The 13,174-nt window shown below is 44.7% G+C and overlaps 1 protein-coding gene across 1 annotated transcript in view; it reads right to left on the reverse strand.

The window, feature by feature from the left end:
* Positions 1–763: 763 nt before the first annotated feature.
* Positions 764–13,174, reverse strand: part of bahcc1b (BAH domain and coiled-coil containing 1b) — a 61,275-nt gene continuing 48,864 nt past the window's right edge. Inside the window, exons 17-28 of the mRNA XM_069664486.1 lie at positions 12,420–12,587; positions 11,270–11,440; positions 10,562–10,806; positions 7,779–7,950; positions 7,452–7,569; positions 6,855–6,930; positions 6,624–6,732; positions 6,291–6,407; positions 6,074–6,211; positions 3,862–5,291; positions 2,553–2,789; positions 764–2,024 (exon numbers count right to left, since the gene is read on the reverse strand). Coding sequence (XP_069520587.1) covers positions 1,815–2,024; positions 2,553–2,789; positions 3,862–5,291; positions 6,074–6,211; positions 6,291–6,407; positions 6,624–6,732; positions 6,855–6,930; positions 7,452–7,569; positions 7,779–7,950; positions 10,562–10,806; positions 11,270–11,440; positions 12,420–12,587 — 3,191 coding nt within the window. The 3' untranslated portion in view covers positions 764–1,814. The remainder of the gene's footprint in view (positions 2,025–2,552; positions 2,790–3,861; positions 5,292–6,073; positions 6,212–6,290; positions 6,408–6,623; positions 6,733–6,854; positions 6,931–7,451; positions 7,570–7,778; positions 7,951–10,561; positions 10,807–11,269; positions 11,441–12,419; positions 12,588–13,174) is intronic.

Raw genomic sequence — 13,174 nt, forward strand, 5'->3', positions numbered from 1 at the left:
GTTTTTTGGCAAAGCAGGAATAAAAGTGACAAGAAGCATAATTTGTGATTTGATCCTTATCTTGTTTTTTTTGTCCCATTGATTGGCTCTGATTGTCCTTCACAGTCACGTGATGCCATTCTGGTTGCCATAGAGACCTCAAGTGCATCAGCTGGGCGGCGTGCAGACAATGTTGCTGCAACGTTTCTCGGAGGCTGTCATAGCAACGCAACGAGAGGATCTCTACTTAAAATACCTCGGTGATTGCAGGGGTCCCGGATTCAGATTTGATTGAATGTTTTTTAATCTGTTCCATAATATTGTTTTTTTCTAATGCAATGAAGCGTAAACTCACAGGTGCTTTGGTATGTTTCTTTTTGATGCCAGATAAATATCTACATTTCATATAGGAATACAGGCTAAAGGAGATAAAGAGCTAGATTCTTTTAGGATCATAGAACAGCAGAAACTCAGTTTCTTTTCCAGTATTTTGTTAAAAATGCTCCCAACAGGAAACGCACATTCGAAACCCGACAAAGTAAAATAAAGAGAAAAACGATTTGGACACATCTTTTAAAAAGAGCTTTTTTTTTCTGATTTCCTTATAAAAAACAGCCTTTCTACATTTCTACCCTTGGCCTAAAGCAGGGCTCACAACCACAAAGTCTTCACATCAGTTTGACCCTAAATCCAAACCTCCAATCCTGTTCAGTGCATCAAAGGGAGAAGAAAACAAACCCACCTCCTCCCTCTGTCAGACCCTCCCAAACCCACCCTAAAAAAATCTAAATAAAATAATCTCTGCAAAAGAAAACGACAAAAACAAGAACAAATATATATGTATACTATTTACAAAGTGTTATATTATACATAATGCTGTACACACACGCACCCAAACGCATTCAACCAGCACGCACGCACCGCTCGAACAAACAATCCAACTTCCTGTACATGTGTCCTCGCACCTGAATAGGACGGTACGAGAGAGAGAGGTATTGACGTGTATGGCTTGACAGGAGAAGAAATCGTTTCGTGTTTCTGCACGTTAAGTACTGAACAGATTAACACTCAGAGAGACATATTGATGCCATGTCATGACGTCATCTATGCTTGATGAGCACAGGTGTACGCAAGCATGAACACACACACACCCAGTTCAAACACACACACACACACGCACGCTAAAGCACTATTTACTTAGAGCTCATTAAATGCCGTAGAGGGTAATTGCATTCGCTTCCGCAAACACACACACATTCACGCACAAAGTTTGAACTACAGTGTTTTTTGGTCCAGTTGGGGATCTCCCAATCGCGTTGTCATCATAAAACTACCAGTAAAAGACCTTTTAAACCATCCAAACCAGTGTGGTTTACAGCAAGTCTCTCCTTCTCTCTGAGGCAGTCTTTGTTTCAGAGAGCCAAGTCTGCAACTCTGCCTCCATAGCATATCCAAGTGACTGTACTCCAAAGTGCTCATGTCCTTGGTTTCTGTTCTTTTGTTGCAGTAATCTTGTCGCAGTGACGAGATACTCTGTTATTTCAGCCACAGGGAAGGCTGCGACAGGGAGCCTCAATCCACATCTGATAAAGAGGTTAAATCTGACATGGATCAGACTGTTCCCATAAACAAACCAGACTCCTCTAAGTGCCAGTACTGTCGGGCTTTGTCCAGGGGGCGAGCGCCTTCTCTTACAAGGGACGGATCAATACGCAGAGCCCAAACTCTTTGTCTTGGTTTCCCTCTGTCCCCTGCTCTGTTCTGATGGACCGTCTTTGAAGCTTCAACTTCAGACTTCAGGTCATTTTTTGGATTTCTCTCTCTAGCAGGAGGTGCTAGGACACAATGGCCATGCCGTCCGCGCTGATCAGCTGGCCCGTGGTAGGTTCGTAGGTTCCAGCCAGGTAGAAGAGGTCGTTTGTCGTATTGCCGGGCTTACGTTCATGCATCAGGTGTTCGTACTCCGTCCTGCTGACCACCTGGCAGCGATGGGAGATGGTCTGCACGTCGTTCTCATCCTCGTGGCTTGACTGATAGAGGGCGTTCTAAGAGAGATACAGGAAAAAGGGTCGATCAAGATTCTGCAAGGTATTTGATATTACGACAAGGTTCATTAATGGATAGTCATGCATTTATAATTTTGTTCAAGAGAATTGTGGGGAGTGGTAGGATTTTTCTTTTGGTTGGCAGTACCTTTCCCACACATACCTCCTCTGTCATGCTTTTACTTTCTCATAATAAAATTTGAGTTTCCGCAAGTGATGGATGTTGCTGCTCATACTACCTAACCAGCTCTTTTTCTATTTATTCCAAAACCACGATCGCTGTTGCCAAATTTGCAAAATGCATGACTTCCTGCGCAGCGGAGTACTTTTCTGGGAAAGACCCCCCTTACACTGAGTATTCAGAACTGCAAATGGTAACAGAACTAAGTGGTGGTTCAACCATTCATATCAGATGGGATTGGGGAATAGAAGGAAGCAAAGTGGTAATAAATTTATATGAAAATGTCACGGACTGTTACTCTGGCCATTCCCGTTGCAGAAATTTCACTTGCACTCGCTGGTCTTTACCTTGCCGTCTCTGTGTCGCTTCCCGAGGCGAGTCTCCTCTGGGTGGTAGAACCACTTGACCCTGACCACCATGCTGGAGCTCCACGACTCCCAAAGGCTCTCCACTCTGCCCACGTAGGGCAGCTGGGGCCGGCCAGGTGACAGGAACACAGCACAGTCCCCGACACGCACCGTCTCCTTGCCCCGCACGATGGCCTTGTAGAAAAGCTTGCGGGCTTTACCCTTCAGACCTCTCCTCTGTCGGGGAAAGAGAATAAAAATAGTACCCTCAGTCAATTTATTCAAGGTGGAGGATTTATTTCTCCACCAGCCCCAATTCAGAAATTAATCAAGATTTTTGTTTGTTCTGCTTAAACCCCGTCTACTTAGGTATGGCAAGATTTAATGTGTTCCCAGGCCAAAGAACAGCCTTCTGACAAAAGAAATAGGGGTGGGGGTTGAATGATATGATATCATTGATTCTATTGTGTTACACAAATTATTTGACTGATATGATTTGTTTGGACATGTACAAACCTAAGGATCAGCTTCTTTTTAAACTGCACTCCTCAGTCGATAGATGCAGTAGTGTTTACTACGCAAACAACATGGCAGAATAAAAACTGAATGTTGCAGCAGTAGGTCAAATGTTTTGTTTCATTATCTCAGGATTGTTAATAATCAGGGTAACAATTCAGGGATTGGTAACAAGTAGGGTTTATTGTATTACCGATGTGTACAAAGTCTGTGGCAGAATAAGCGAGACCAAGAGAGATTACATTTGATCACCGCATTTACTTTATGTAATCAAGGTATGACAGCAGAAACAACAACATTACTTACATGTGTTTTGAGCTTAAGTGAGAAAGTCAACTTCAAAAGACCCAGGCTCCGTTCATGCAAGCTCAAAGTATTGACAACACCGATGCTACCTACCCTACCACATGGCTTCTACTGGCCCCCACAACTCAGACTTGTAGTTAGAGCCAGCACATCAACAGGGTTATCAAGTTGGCACCTCCCTTCACCAGTGTTTTGTCAAGTTAGGCCCACAACACCTCACGGAGGCTCAACAGTTAGCTCTAGCATCCCAGAACCGCCCCCTCCATGCTCGCTCTCACCGCCCATCAAAACTTTGTGCTATTAAATCCTTATGTAAAAAAATGCAACTATTCCTGGTGCGTTATACATTATATATGAAAAAGGAACGGCATAAAATAAAGGATTACTATTACTATATTAGAGTGATGAAGATCTTGGGGAATAAATCCTCAATAGCCTTGTCTTTAACAACATTCAATATGGAAAAGAACATTGAAAATCAACCTACCTGTGTGGGGTTGCCGGACCATCTCCAGAGCTGTCGTCCAGGCAGAAGAGGAGCGATGTTGGACAGAGGCTCAGGTGAAGACATCCGCTGCCTCTTAGCTGATGCTGGGTCCTTCGACACAGATTTCGACAGCTGACTCACAGGACTGCTTTGTCTCTGATGGTGGCTGTTAGACATTCCTTCTTTCCTCTTCAGTTGAGTCTTAGCTGAGCTACTATTAGCCACCATACTTCCTTTTGACACAAACTCCTTCCTGTCCTCTGCTCTGTCTGTCCTCACCTTTGACCCAGAGACCGCCATGTTGGCTTTGGCCACAAAGCCATGAGCCTGGGCTGAGGAAGAGGTGTTGGAGGTGGTAGGATCAGGGCTCAGGAGGTCGGAGGTCATGTTCTGCCTGTGCTTGTGTTTGTCCTGCTGGAGCAGTGCGCGACGCAGCAGCACGGAGGATGACTCTTCATCAGAGGAATAGGAGGAATCGTTGTCCGATGAGCAGACGGATGAGGAGGAGATAGAACCAGAAGAGGAAGAAGAAGAGGACGATGAGGAGAAGCAGACGGAGAGACGAGAGAGAAAACGGCCACCACGGTGGGAAGTGGCTGCAGCACTTCCTCTACGCGCCTCAGCATCTTGACCATCATCCTCATCATCCTCATCGAGCTCAGAATAAGAGCTGGGGCAGTCACTTGGGTAGTCTAAACTGTAATCCCCACCTTGGACACCAATACCTCCCGATAGGAGATCCTTTCTCAGAGGAGGAGCACCCTTTAGAATACCCTCAGAATGTGCCCCAGTGCTGTCTCTTTCCCCTCCACCCTTCTTCCCATCCTTCACCAGCAGGGCAGGGTGGATGTATCGGAGCGGTGCACCAGCAGAGTTTAGATACTTGCTTCCTCTTACTCCACTCCCTCCAAGTCGAAGCAGGGCCTTGCTATTCTTAGTTTTAGGAGAGGTTACTCCTTCATGGTCAAGCTTCACCAGGAACTGTTTCCTGTCGCGTTCGCTCACTGGTTTCCTGCTTCCAGCTGGCATTGTGGAACCCGAGGAGCATGCAGAGGATAAGGAGTCCCGGAGCCCCATGGAAGCTACCGAGGTAACTGGTCGCCCAGATCCAGGACTTCCAAATGTTGAGTAGCCGTTGGCGATGCTACTAAATGAGTCACCTTCAAAAGGGGAGCCAAAGATACCTTTGAAAGGCATTGGGGGTGCGAGATGGTGGGAGGTTGGACGATGAAAGAATCCCAAGTCTTGCTCTCGTATTCTCCTTTGGGTTTTACGGGACGTCCCATTGAAGAGAAAGAAGTCAACTGGCGGTCTCTTCCTGGGCGCTGACCAGTTCAACAAAGAAGCATTGCCTTTGCTTACAGTTTCTGTGACTGATGTCGGTGTGCTGACAGTCTTAGGCACTGAGTGGATTTTCTTCGGCCTGCCAACTGAAAAAAGGAACCGACAACAGAGAGGAGTAATAATCAATATCGACTGACAGGTTGTAAGAGCAGACTGAGATTAATTGTGAAACCAAGAGCCTCAGAGAAACGTACTACCTTTATCTCTCTGATCTTCACACCACCAGGTAAGTTTCGACATATTCATTACTCAAACTACATCAACAAACCTGGTAAACCTGTCCCTCCCTCCAGCTTTATTGTCACCTGAGTTTGTGATGAGTTACATGTATGTTGCTTAATGACACAAAGTGCACCGATGACACTACATAAAGCCATGATTAATGTGGTCATATAGAGGGTAAATGAAAGGCGGCAAACAGGTAATTGTAATTTATGAGTCTTTCAGTTATATATATACCTCCACTCAGCGCTCTGCTCTGACTTGGAGGCATCTGATTATTGACAGTTGGAACTGTAAATGAGTCCTTGTTTGCGAACTTTAGTATGGCCTGAAGGGCTGTGTGCAAGTCATGTTACCAGTGAGACCAGAGCTTCTCAGATAACGTATATATTAAAGCTTCGGCATCGGATTGGTCTTCAGCCCGAGTGGTGTTCACAGAGTGTCATATCAAATTGACAGCCAGCTTTTCTCACACCTTATGAACTAAATACAGTGTTCTTTATTAAAAATTACCTAACAAATGGGTACATCCATTTAAATCCAGTGTTTGTTGGAGGAGGGTAACACCAGGAACATATCATCAAACACAAAGACAGAGAATTTCTGGTCCAGTGCAAACTGCTGCATTTGTTCCCTTCTCCCTCACCTGGTCTTTTCTCTTGGGGCCTCCCTGCCGCATCCTCATTGGCTGTTTTCTCTGTCGCTGTGTCTTTCTTCTCCTGGGTAGAGCTACGCCGACCACGCCGACCAGGTGAGATCAGAAGTGCTGGAGAGGGTTCAGCGCCTGACAGAGAAGAGTTTATTAATAAGGGAATTTCTTTCTCTCCCCCCCCCTCTTTCTTTCTTTTTGCAACCATACTTACAGTGAATTTGGTATCCTGGGGGCAGGAGTCTGATGTTTGCGAGGGAGATCCTTCCTCGGTCTCCATCATCAAACTCCACCATCACACTGCCCTCCTTCTCCTCCTCACCTGGACCTCCTAAAGTACAACACACAGGATGAAGGACATGAGTTGCTGGGAGAGTGTATCTTTATGTCTGTGAAGGTTCTCAGTCATCCAGGTCATGGTAATTGAAGCTTAATCCAAAAGGCAACTGGACTTGGTTGAAGTTCTTGAAGACGTTTCATCTCTCATCTGAAAGGTTTCTTCAGTTCTGAAGAAGAAATAAAGAAGTTCAACAGTTGTGTTGCTCACCTCGATGGACATATCCAGGGTAAAGACAGCGCGAGCGCTCGCTCCAGTAGGCGCACACTCGCGTTCCTTCTGTCAGGATGGCCTCGGTCTGGGGACGAACGTCCAACACCTGGAGACGCCACAAAATTCTTCGTATAACTTATGTGGAGTTGCAGTAACCAAGTACAACACAACTACCTACAAATTAGCAAAATGTAACAGATGCTATTGAGCCTGAAGAGGGAAACTTACAGCTTCCTGTAGTAGCTGCTCCAGCGAGTAGATCCGGGGGCGATTCCCACGTTCTCCTTCGATGACAACACTGAATCTGAAAAAAACAGAAAGAGATTAAGATTCTTCAAAAATCAAACTGCATTTTGTAATTTTAGCACAATTTGAGCTATTAGATTTGAAGGTTGTCCTTTGAAAAACTGGCAGCTTGGTTGCCTGCCACTGCTGTGTGTCTTGGCTTTTGAGCTGTCTAGACTTCATGTTTGTCAAGCATTGCTGCCAAGCATTTAACTAGCGCTAAGCTAAGTTTTCAGCTCTCTTTTAGGTCAGGCAAGACTCCTATTGCAATATGTCTTTAAGTACTTAACTCCGGGTTTCCCCCAGGAAGGATTTCCAGGTTTTTCATCGTGGGATCAACAGATAACCGCCTAAATAATGGTCATATATGTCGTTATGTGTGAGTATTGGCTTTGCTTTTGTCCCTGCTTTTTTCCAAGACGTATTTGTTTTTTAGGCAAAGGTGGTCCTTGTTTTACCTACACCATACTAATCACTTTAGGAAACTCAGAACTTTGTTATGGGTTGGTATCGGAGGTAAGACAGAAAGCAGGGGCTTACATGTCAGGCAGATCCAGAGTCTGGACACAGGCAGCGTACAGCAGCTCATCCTCCTTGGAGATCAGGATCTTCAGCCCATCCACTAACATCTCTTTACTCAGCACACAGTTTGGCAGGGCTGCGGAGAGAGGGCGTGGTTTAAAGATGGATAGATTGAGAAGATAAAGGAGGAGATATACATAATGTGCAAGTGTGCTGAAAAATTGCTATGTGAAGTGAAAAGGAGGGATTGAAGGAGGTGTGTATGCAAGGGAAAAGGATCTAACATGCTTTTAAACCTGCATGTGCTTTCGTAATTATAAATGACGTGTCACTGTTTATGCCCACCGGGGATTCTGCAAGGCATGTTGGGAGGGAGGTGGATCAACATTTTCTCCTTTGCCTCCTCTTCTTCCTCTTCCTCCTCCTCGCCCTCGGAGAAGCTGCTCTCCTCATCCAACTGGAAGCCGTCGTCGGCTGCAAAGCTCTGTAGGAGCCGGCTCACTGCGTGGCCTTTGGCCTGGACAGGAAACAGGAAGTGACATCAATGGGTGCACAGCAGGATATGGTATCACGTCATTATATGTTCAGATTAATCAACAGTAAACAGGATCTGCAGGTGACTGAGTCAAGTCTTTCCCCTGTCTGATGTGGTGAATCCATTACTGAAAAGCAAACAGGCAATGGAGCCTCTTGTAATCTGATACTTCCATTAAGCCTGCAGGATTTTTTTTTCTCACTTGCCACCTTTCACTCAAAGGTCAGAGGTCACTTTCAGTAATAACTGCAGCTCTCGAACTGATAGGACTTCAGTGTATTGCCCAAGGACACTTCAGCAGGGTGCACGCCTGCTAATATAGAAGCTTGAGCCCTAATTAACATTCTAAAACACACACACACACACACACACACACACCAGATACTCTCCATCTGCAGACCGGTTTAGGCTAGTCTAGCCAAAGATGACTGATGATGGAAAGCAAGCTCGCCCAACAGGTTTCTGCTTGTATTTAGGCTTTCCAAAGAAAAGACCATAATATTAAACACTTGAGAGAGAGAGAGAGAGAGTGTGTGTGTGTGTGTGTGTGTGTGTGTGTGTGTGTGTGTGCGTGTGTGCGTGTGTGCATGCGTGTGTGTGTGTGTGTGTTGTCTCTTGAAGTTTTCCACATCAGGAGACCATATATTTTAGTGACAGAAGTTTCGTCACCAGAGGGCATGGGTGATTATTTCACTTTCGTGCTTGTGGTGTGTGTGTGTGTGTGTGTGTGTGTGCGTGTGTGTGTGTGTGTGTGTGTGCAGGCAGGCAGGCATGCATGTGGGTGTGTGTAGTGTTATGGCCAATGATTATCTTTATACTTCTCTGTTGGTTTGGAGTTATGTGTTTTTGGACATTCCCTCACAATGACTCAAAGACTAAGACAACCTCGGGGGCACTCTCATTAAAGTGAATGTGTGTGTCCTGCCAACGTCTGCCTGCACGAATACGACGGACCGGTGATGTGTTAGCACAGCAGGCATGCACGCAAACACACACTTATAACAAGCACAAGTGGTATATTTGACAAAGTGACTGATTTACAGCTGATGCTTAGCATCTCACAGTTATTGGTGCTGTCAGTTGTAATCTACTGGATCTTAAAACTTCCTGGCAGGGTGTGTCTCTCTTCTACAAGGAAGGAGTGAACTTGAGGCGAGGGCTTCTCCAAATTCCTCCTTCCTTCTCTCTTTCTTCGACTTTATTTGCATGCAGCAGAAGGCCAAAGGGAGTGACCTTCTCTGAGTCACCTTTCCAGCTTACTACAGTAAGCTGCTGTCCTCCTGACCACTGTTTGGCTACTTACACCACAAAGCAGCAAATCCCTTTTTACTCATTAACTCATCTCAAGAGTCGTATAATAAACTCCTTTTTAACTTAATGACAGCATTAATTTATTGTGAAGCTTATTATACAAAGATTCTGTTCCCCTTAGATGGAAGTTGATCTTTGGAGGAGCACGTAGTTATAAGACTTCCTGCCCATATTTAGCTCCAAGTATTGAAAAAATATACTACCAGTCAAAAGTTTGGACACATTTTCTCATACGAGTGGATGGAAAAGTGTGTCCAAACTTTTGACTAGTAGTGTATATAATGATCTGCACACCAGGAAGCGGGAATATTGTCAATTTTCTTTTCAAGTTAAGATCCTATTGGGGCGCCGTTTTAGCTCAGCAGTTAAAGCGCATGCCCCATGTATAGAGGCACAGTGCTCGATGCAGCTTCTCTGGGTTGCTGCTGGTCATCCCCACTCTCTCTTCCCTCTCTTCCCTCAAAAAAGTTTAGCTCCTATTGGGACAAGTTTTGTGCATGTGTTTGCAACCATAGCGTACAATTAACCCAAAGCAAAGGAACAACTGATAAACATGAAGAACGAGTATTAAACCCATTAAGTTCAATGTTTTAAAATGTTCAAAGAGATGTCAAAGGGGACAGTGTAAGTAACCCAATTTTGTTTAACGGGAGAACAGACTGCCTCATAGGACTGTTATTTGTCATGCTTTTATTTTGCCTTTTTTACTGCTTTAAGCCTATGTTCCTGTTTTAGTAGTGGGAGATTTTATTTTGAAAGGACAAAAAGAGACTTCCTGTCGATCGTAAAAGTAACGCGTGCGAGGTGAAACGGTAGAGAGAACAGTCAAGGTGATAAATGTTTTATGTTTTAGCGCCAGCTGAAGAGGCATAAGGTTAGTTTGGACAGAAATATTTAAATGTTTAAGTTTGTTTTACATTAAAATACGTTTTGAATTGAAAATACGGTCATAACTCATGCTAACAAAGTTTAATAGAGTAAGCTAGTTTTGGCCCAAATAATTTGAAGTGTCTGACCATCTTGACATGCTACTGACAGAAACACTGTATTTCAAAGCTGTCTAGTTCCCCTGATCATTTACACACAAGTGCAGCGGTGACGCAGCCGCAGAGATGCAAATGCCTGTTTTGAGGGTGTAACATAACGGTGGCAGAGTAGTGCCATAACTCACTGCTGCCAGAGCCTGATTTACGTTGTTGAAAACTTGTCAGTTGCATAAGTAAAATATTGCTGTGTCACTTTAAGGTTACAAGATACCACCCGACCTCCTGAAATGTCTCACCTTTCCCAGAATGCCCTGTCCCGCTGAGCTCTTCCTCACAGCGTCCTTGCTGGCTCTGTTCGCTTCTGTGAGAGCTCTGTGGTTCCCCCGGCTGTCCCCGAAGCTGCAGCCCGCAGACGGTGAACCCCAGCTGGGCAGATATGCTTTTTTAGTCCCCTGGTGGTCCTGACGTCCCCTTTCTGCGCTGGACAGGCTTGGTCTTCTGGGTCCTCTCCTGTGATCTGTACTGGGCATGCTCCCCAGGCCTGAGGGTAAAGGGGAAACCATGGAAGTTAGAGCTTGATTGATTTAATTTAATGAGAGATTTTGTTTGTTTTTAAGATTTTCCTGGTTTTGGAGTCCAAATAAAAATAATTTGACAAAATTTTATGAGCCTATTAGACAATTCTAGATACGTTTAATGAACAAAGACTATCTCTATTCCTCGTATAGCCTGGCCAGCATGTCGTAACTTACAATTTATAGCTTTATGTAATGGATGGTAAGAAACCAGTAGTAGTTCATACTGCTTCTTTTCTGGTGAAATCTTGCATCTACAATTTGATATCTGGTTTTTAGCTAAACCACCATAGTTTTCAAAGTTTATTCTTTTATTTTTTTTAACTTTTCTTCTAAAACCTCAAGACAATCATGTCATCCTTCACTTCAAGCCCTTGTAAAACTTAAAAAAACCACAAAGTAACAGGATCTTCCGTATGTGTATCTCACCGGGAGGCCCTGGTCTCTTACTCCTGGCTTTCTGGTTCGCTTGGAGCTTGGAGGCCTGCGATGAAAAAGGCGCGATCCCGGCAGGGTTTGCAAAAGCTTCTTTAGAGGATGAGCTAATCTGGATGTCACCGGCTCCATCTTCGCTGTCGTAGCTGCCGTCCTCCTCCTCTTCTGTGGAATGGTAACATCAATATGATCGGTCAGAGAGCTTCACGTGAGCTAAATGTAAACAGTGGTCAAGCTAAAGCCGGGGACTGCATTGACAAGAAGTATTGACAGCAATATTTGTCCAACAGTTAAGTTCACAGGCCGGCAGATAAAGTTACACCGTCGTCAATGACAAAGTGAAATGATTGACTGGTGCATGTTTGATCAAACTTTATAGCAGCACAAAAACGCACAACTTGCTTCTTCAATCATAGGGAGCAAACATGGACACACACACGGGTTGTTACTGGCAGCTGTGTGTCGCTGACTGCGGGGGTCGTGTCGGGTGTCGACACATCTCTGACACACTTGTCACTTACACGCCGTTCTCGTCAACACTTTGCCTCACACAAACACTGGCACACACACACATCCACTGCTCTTCATGCCATCTAATCGGCGACGAGGTCAGTCACATTCTAGCGTCTTTCTGAAGTTTTGCTACTTTTAAGAAAGACTGTCCTGTCAAGCCTCCAAGGAAGCGTGTTTTCACGAGGTTGGGGAGGTGAAGACGAGATTGGAGGACCGGGGTGTGACATTCTGGACCAGAGTGGGCTCACGTTACCGTGTGGCGTTGAGGGAAGGGGTGGCTGTGTTGCATGCCTGTGGCAAGTCGTTAACGATTTTAACGGTTTGATAAACGAGCTGGGAAGTGAGAGGAGGAGGCCCCCGCGTGAAGACGGCAGACATCTCACTCTCAGGCGCTTGAGACGCACACACACAAATACACACAGACAGACGCACTCTCATAGTGAAATCTCACAATGTCTGGTTGGTGTAGTTTTAGCCGTTAGCCAAAACAGAACTGCTTGACTCATTTGTGTAGTCGATGAACTAGTATCAAACTTTGTATTTGAATTATCATCATCATCTGCATGGTCCTGGTTTGACTGGTTAGAGTTCTCACCAGACTTAACACTAAAAATATCCCTGTGTCACTCACCGTGCTCTGAGCTCACGCTGTCACTCTTCTCGTCCCTTGCTTCCTGTTTGTCGGAGGCCCGGCCGTCCTTGTGGTGAGCTCTGTTTTGGTTGACGCCCATCAGCGCTTTGGGTTTTCGACCCCTCTTCCTCTTTACAGTCGGACCAACTTCCCAGTCCCGCTGCAGGTCTGATGGATCAACATCAGGGGGGAGTTTAGTTTTAGGATGGACAAAGAGTCAGTGTATTCACAAAATTCACGTTCCTCTAATGCCATGCTCGTGGTGGGAGCTCAGATGCTGTTATGATATCGCACATATCTGACCAATTGTTGTAATTTCACCCCTTTTCAATTCATCAGCAGCTGTATAGTGAAAATCTAGAGGGACATCAGGTCATATTTTAAAGTAAAACAACATTTTTTAGTTAAGACAAAAGCTAACATTAGCATGTAGCCACATCCTAGCCAACTTTACCACTTGATAATATAACGCTGTACAGAAAGAAAGGTTTACATTCATTTGATGTAACCCTTTACCCACAGTTTAGTAATCATTTAACAAGTTATGTTAGCTAGGAGTGGTTGTATGCTAACGTTAGCTAATGGGGTTATCAAATATAGTGTTTTGCTTTGACACATGCACATTAGACTTGTAATCTAAATCTAAAACATATGACACTTCTGTCATTCTCTATGATTTGAAACCCTGAATAAAGCAGTAATCCTTTTGACCACAGCATTTCAGCTTTCCACCCTGAGCGTGACGTCAAAGAAAA

Source organism: Semicossyphus pulcher, unplaced genomic scaffold (genome assembly GCF_022749685.1).
Source record: "Semicossyphus pulcher isolate SPU_LCO1_2020_fin unplaced genomic scaffold, fSemPul1.0.p SCAF_16, whole genome shotgun sequence".
NCBI lineage: Eukaryota > Metazoa > Chordata > Actinopteri > Labriformes > Labridae > Semicossyphus > Semicossyphus pulcher.